The sequence below is a fragment of the Belonocnema kinseyi genome, chromosome 7, assembly GCF_010883055.1.
Source record: "Belonocnema kinseyi isolate 2016_QV_RU_SX_M_011 chromosome 7, B_treatae_v1, whole genome shotgun sequence".
NCBI classification, from domain to species: Eukaryota; Metazoa; Arthropoda; class Insecta; order Hymenoptera; family Cynipidae; genus Belonocnema; species Belonocnema kinseyi.
Window position 1 is genome coordinate 107,220,354 of NC_046663.1, and position 5,419 is coordinate 107,225,772.

At 36.1% G+C, this 5,419-nt stretch overlaps 2 protein-coding genes across 2 annotated transcripts in view; both read right to left on the minus strand.

Moving 5' to 3' along the window:
- Positions 1–5,419, minus strand: part of LOC117177464 (cyclin-dependent kinase 9-like) — an 86,282-nt gene that overhangs the window by 31,317 nt on the left and 49,546 nt on the right. The window lies entirely within an intron of this gene.
- On the minus strand, positions 358–2,831 carry LOC117177465 (UPF0428 protein CXorf56 homolog). The gene is made up of 4 exons (XM_033368181.1): positions 1,970–2,831; positions 1,154–1,310; positions 786–1,014; positions 358–710 (listed from the first exon to the last, which is right to left on the minus strand). Exons 1-4 carry the CDS (start codon positions 2,088–2,090, stop codon positions 564–566), a joined length of 654 nt encoding a protein of 217 aa, XP_033224072.1. The 5' UTR covers positions 2,091–2,831; the 3' UTR covers positions 358–563.

The window sequence follows — 5,419 nt, forward strand, 5'->3', positions numbered from 1 at the left end:
ATATCCATATTCGCTAGGAGAGCAATGAGGTCAGTCCTTAGAATTTTATTTATAAACGCCATTTACTTTCGAGAGTACAGGTTCGCGTACAAGTCGTTTCAACCAGCCATATCAAACAAGCATTTTCTTTCTTTTTTTATGTGTATAGAACATCACAGCTAGCTTCTGGTAACCTAAAGTGTAAGTTTCATTTTGTTGAAATTTGTTTTGTCAAGTCTAGGAAGTCTGGATTTTTTGTTTTGGTTGGCGTATACGTATATTGTTAAAGCGAGAAATATTGAATTGTAGTCAGTCATTATATTTATTTATCGAAAATCTATCTCTATTTTGCAATGTAAATTTTTATGCAATATTTGTATCTAGTCATTTATATATTTTGAATATTTACTTTATGTAATGTTATGAAAACATCTCAATATAAGGATAGAAAGTTGTAAATTAAACGTGTCTTCATTTAGATCCTGAACATATTTACATCCTTCGATTCAATCAATTTCGAATAATTGCTATTTACAAAATTTCAGACCTACAGATTACACAAAAAGATAATTTTAAATTAAAAATTACATATCTAATAACGTTCCCCTCGGCCTTGTTCGTTTTGTTTCAGCTTCTGGTGGTGGCATAGCTTGTCGTTTGTGCATGCCTTTTCTCTCTAGTTGTTTTTCAATTATCCTTGCATTATTTGCATACGAATCAGCAACCTCTCTCTAAAATAAAAGATAATTGTTAATAATAATTTTTAATAGAAGGAAGGAAATAAAAAGAATTGTAAAATAGCCTACAGCTTCGATTTCATCCTCTTCTTCGTCAATTGTAGAAACAGTAACCGAACTGAATTTTCCCATGTTCTTCGTGTGTTTGGTGACCATTATTTTCTTCGGCTTTTCAGTTGCTACTTGATTGTAAATATCAGTCATGGGTCCTTCACCTGAACTTTTTATTACTGCCCCTTTCACAATAAAAACTATATTTGCTGCTGGATCGTGTTTGTAATAGAGTAACAATCCGCATCTGGAAAAAGTAAATAATGATTTCAACTTACTAAATACAATAATAATTTACTTTGTTATTTTATTTTAAATACAAAGCGGTAATTGCAATGTATTGCATTTTTCTTAGATATGCGTAGATCGTTGAGAAGTGAACTTACTTTTTGCATTTTAACCTGTGTTGTTTTTCTATGCCTTCCTCGCGTTTCAAATAAATCGTTTCATCCTGTTCAGATGTCATTTTGTGAGCGTGTTTGCTGCCATCAATTACCCTGGCACCATCCCTTTTACGAAGTGGCAATTTTTCCAAAGCACAATCTGTGGAGCAGTAAACAAAAAACTTGAATGATACATTTTTAAGAAAAAAAATTTATTTTAACTTTTATATTCAGAACTCTTAATATTGTAATATACACTACTAATATGTAAATTTGAAATTGTCAAAATTATCAAGATTTTCAATTTAATAATCGATCCACTTTAAACTTGATATTTCTGTTTCAGTTCATAAATCAGCAAAGTTAATTAAAATTGCTGAATTTGTAGAATTTGGAACCCTCGAGAGTTCAATTTGATCAATTTCCTGTTTAAAATATTCAATTGAGTCCGAACTGATTTTGAAATAATCGGATTGTGATAGAAAAAATTCTGTATACTGAAACTGTTCAATTAAAAACTCTGCATTTTTGTTTAATTTGGGACTCCAATTTCAGTTTGAACTTGTCTACGATTTCTAAATTCTCGAGGGTAAACCATTCTTAATCTTTAACATTTAAATTTGGAACCTTCAGAACGAAATTCGGGTTGCTATAGTAGCATAATCCATATTAAAAAGTGAGGTTAGAAATCTTCCAAACCAAAAGATATGACTTGAAAATTCACATTTTTTATAAAAAAAAAAATGCGCATTCGATAGTATTTTTGGTAACTTTTTGAACAATTAATGAAGTTTATGCCTATGGGCAAAATATAATTACCTAATATTAAAGTCATTTGGCCACAGAGGCAGTAGTAGATGTGCAAAGGTTTTTCTTCGCTGTATTCTTCCTGATCTTTTGTGTCTGAACATATTATACTTCTTGATACAACTTTCGGCATTATTTATAAATATTTGGGCACTTTTATCATTAAAAATCACTTTAAATACGGGCATTAATTCCGTAATTCAACGCACAAACCAACCAAACAAAACGTGAAAACGGGTACGTTTTGACAGTTTTCGATTAGGTATTTTCCATGGTCATAGGAAACAAGGGACTACGCATGCCATTGCGGGTGTGATGCAATGAGGGGGAGGTCCGCCAATTTTTTATGTCCTGCGACAAACATGGCAGCGCCCACATGTTTATATTTTCATGATGATTCTAGTGCGCACTTCGGTGCGCATGCGTTGGCCTCATACTGACTCTGCAGTCGTGTATATTCAGCCATGATCCGGTAATGTGTGATGCCATAGTTTGTTATCTGAAACAAATTAAGCGAACTGCCCGGCTGGGAAGAACGTCGAATCTCGCCGCGATGTCGAAATGCGAAAGCGGACGACGAAGCTGGAGGTGGAAGTGTTACCCGCGCTTCCTTATGCGCGGGTACTCCCTCCCCCTCCAAAACCGTCACGCGCGGGCACACATAGGCGGGAATTTTGAAGCTTTGCTTATAGGAAAGTTTTTTTTTTTATATCTGGAGGTTGGATTTTTTAATAAATCTAAAAACGTGAGAAACCACCCTAATTGAGGGATTAGCAAGGAATTAATTACTATGGAATGGCGGTGCACATTTAAGTGTCTTCGAAAGACCCTTAAGAAGGCTAGAACTCTGAGCAAGTGGTGATTACTTCTCATACGACAAAGGGATACAATCCACTCCCTTTTTACAAGGAAATTGGAAAACCAAGGTTTTCTGCGTGTTTTGTAAAAGTGATTTGTGTAAAATGTACCAAAACGCTTTCCTTTTGTTTGACAATAGTCTCGAAAAATTGTATTGAGTTTTTCTCGAAAAGAGCTGACAAAGTCCGATGGGGGGAGCCCTATGTTTAGGAGGGAGGCATTAGAACTGGCGGATTTGGCGGTTACGTCTGCGAGCTCATTTCCCGGAATTCCCTTATGGCCTGGTACCCATGCTAGGGTAATATTACATTTAAGTGCAGTAAGGGAGGCAAGACGATTTCTGATTAGGAAGATAAGATGAGATTTAATTTTACTGGGGTTAGTTGAAGAGACACTTTCTAAGACACTTAACGAGTCCGTAAAAATATCAACTTTTTTAAATTTATGCTTTATAATGAAATCTAGTGTATATAAAATGGCTATTGCTTCAATAGAGAAAATGGATGCAGAGTAATTAATTTTCCATGAGTGTGTAAATTGCCCAGCGGGGCAAACCGAAGCGCAGCCCGCAGCTTTGCCATCTTGAGACTTTGAGCCGTCCGTATAGAAAATCAAGGAGTCTCCAAACTCCTCAATAGCATTCTGGAAGAAAGATGGTGGGTCAGGAGAATTTTGAGTTAGAAAACCTATGTGAAAGTTTATTTGAGGAGAGAAAGTATGATCACTGTATGGAAATTCAAAGAGGGGATGGTGGAAAGATCTGTGTATTTGGGGCATAAGATTCCGGGTGTTCTTAAAGGCTGCTATGAGTGTGAAAATGTCCGTGATTCTATGAGGGTTGTTTTGATGTGTGCTATTCCAAAGGTTCTCAAGCTTGTTTATTAGTGGGTGACTAAGGTTTGCAAACGTCTTTACGATATATTTTTTGGCTAGAAAACTGAATCGAAATTTTAGGGGGGGTTCACATGTTTCTGCTAAAATTACATTTATAGGGGTACTTGTCCTATAGCCTACTGCTAATCTCAGGGCTTAATTTCTAATTTTTTCTAGTTTATCAAAGAATTTATGGTTTTGGAATGTGTTAATATGAGAACCGTAGTCTAAACAACTTCTGATGAGAGAGTCATAAATCGTTATGAGAGTATATGGGTGGGCACCCCACCACACGCCTCTCAGGACTCTTATGATATTTAGAGTTTTTCTGAGTTTATCAATTAAGAACTTAAAGTGTTCATTGAACGAAAGTGAGTAATCCAGAATAATTCCTAAAAATTTGACGTGTAAGGAGGGCTTAATGAAACAGTTATTAAGATTTAATGTATATATGGAGTCGTCCAAATTCAATTTTATTTTGTTAAAAAGAACTAATTTTGTTTTTTCAGGGCAAATTTCTAATCCGCGTTCATATAAAAATTCTGCAAATGCATTTAAGCATTGTTGGAGAGATGTGATGCAAAGTCCGGGATCACTGGATCTGAATAAAATTACTATATCATCTGCAAATTCGAATATGATACACAAGCCGGCAAAGGTCGATGGAGCTTTCGAGTATACACTGAATACATTATAGGACTCAGAATGCAACCCTGGGGAAGGCCCACTGTGCTTATTCTAGGTCCAACCAATTCCCCATTGATATTAAAATAAATGTTCTTGCATGAAATAGAGTTGTAGACAAATTTAGCTATATTTTTAGGAGAGCCTAAATCTCTCAGATCTTCCATTAAAATTTGGGAGATTACGCTGGGAAAGGCCCCTTTTAGATCTAAAAAAAGACCTGCTGTGACCTCACCCTCGACAAATCCCGTCCAAATTCCCGTGGAAAGTAAGGCCAGATTATCCGCGCAAGATTTACTTTTCCAGAAACCGAATTGTGTAGGGGAGAGATAAAAGTTATGTTCAAAGTACCAATTAAGTCTATTGTAAATTAGTTTTTCCATTAACTTGAATAAGCAGGAGGCTAAGGAAATCGGTCTAAATTTTCCTGGCGTTGACTTAGGAATGAAAAATACCAAAAAATTGTTCCAGGAAGGTGGGAAGGAGCCAGACAATAAGATGTCGTTATAAATTTTTAAAAGAATGGTATTAGCTTCTGAAGGAAAGTGACTAATGATATTATTATCAATTTTATCTAATCCGGGAGAAGATTTAATTTTTAAGGAAGAAATGGCTGTAGTAAGTTCATTTTCAGTGAATGGAGACTCAAGGAACTGGTTGGTCCTAAAGTCACTGGGAAATCTATCATGGAAGACAGTATAAGGACACATTTCAGCTGCGAGGTCGTGTAGTTTTGAAATCACGCTGCTATCTGCCGAGCAGGACGCGTTTGCTGGCTGAGTGAATCTATTTTTAAATGTCTTAATGACTCTCCATATTCTGGAGGTAGATGATGTTCTGTCAAGTGATTCGCAAAAACTTTGAAAGGACTTTTTCAGAGGGGCTTCCTTTGCTAAGTGTCCCTGAAGGGCGTAGAGCAAAGCCGTTGGGGAGGGAGCTTGGTATCCTTATGTTATACAGGGATGAGAAGGAAGGGTTGGGAGCTGAGTTCCTGCGACGATTGGCGGAGTCGGTCAGATGAGGCTGTTTATTTTTATTTTCTCTAGG

What these genes read in the sequence shown, in the direction of transcription:
- LOC117177465 (XM_033368181.1), bottom strand. Translation starts at nt 2,090, where the DNA reads ATGCCGAAAGTTGTATCAAGAAGTATAATATGTTCAGACACAAAAGAT. An exon ending in CCAAATGACTTTAATATTAG is followed by an intron (nt 1,311 to 1,969) that starts GTAATTATATTT and finishes ACTGCTCCACAG; the next exon opens with ATTGTGCTTTGGAAAAATTG. An exon ending in AAGAGGATGAAATCGAAGCT is followed by an intron (nt 711 to 785) that starts GTAGGCTATTTT and finishes CTTTTATTTTAG; the next exon opens with AGAGAGGTTGCTGATTCGTA.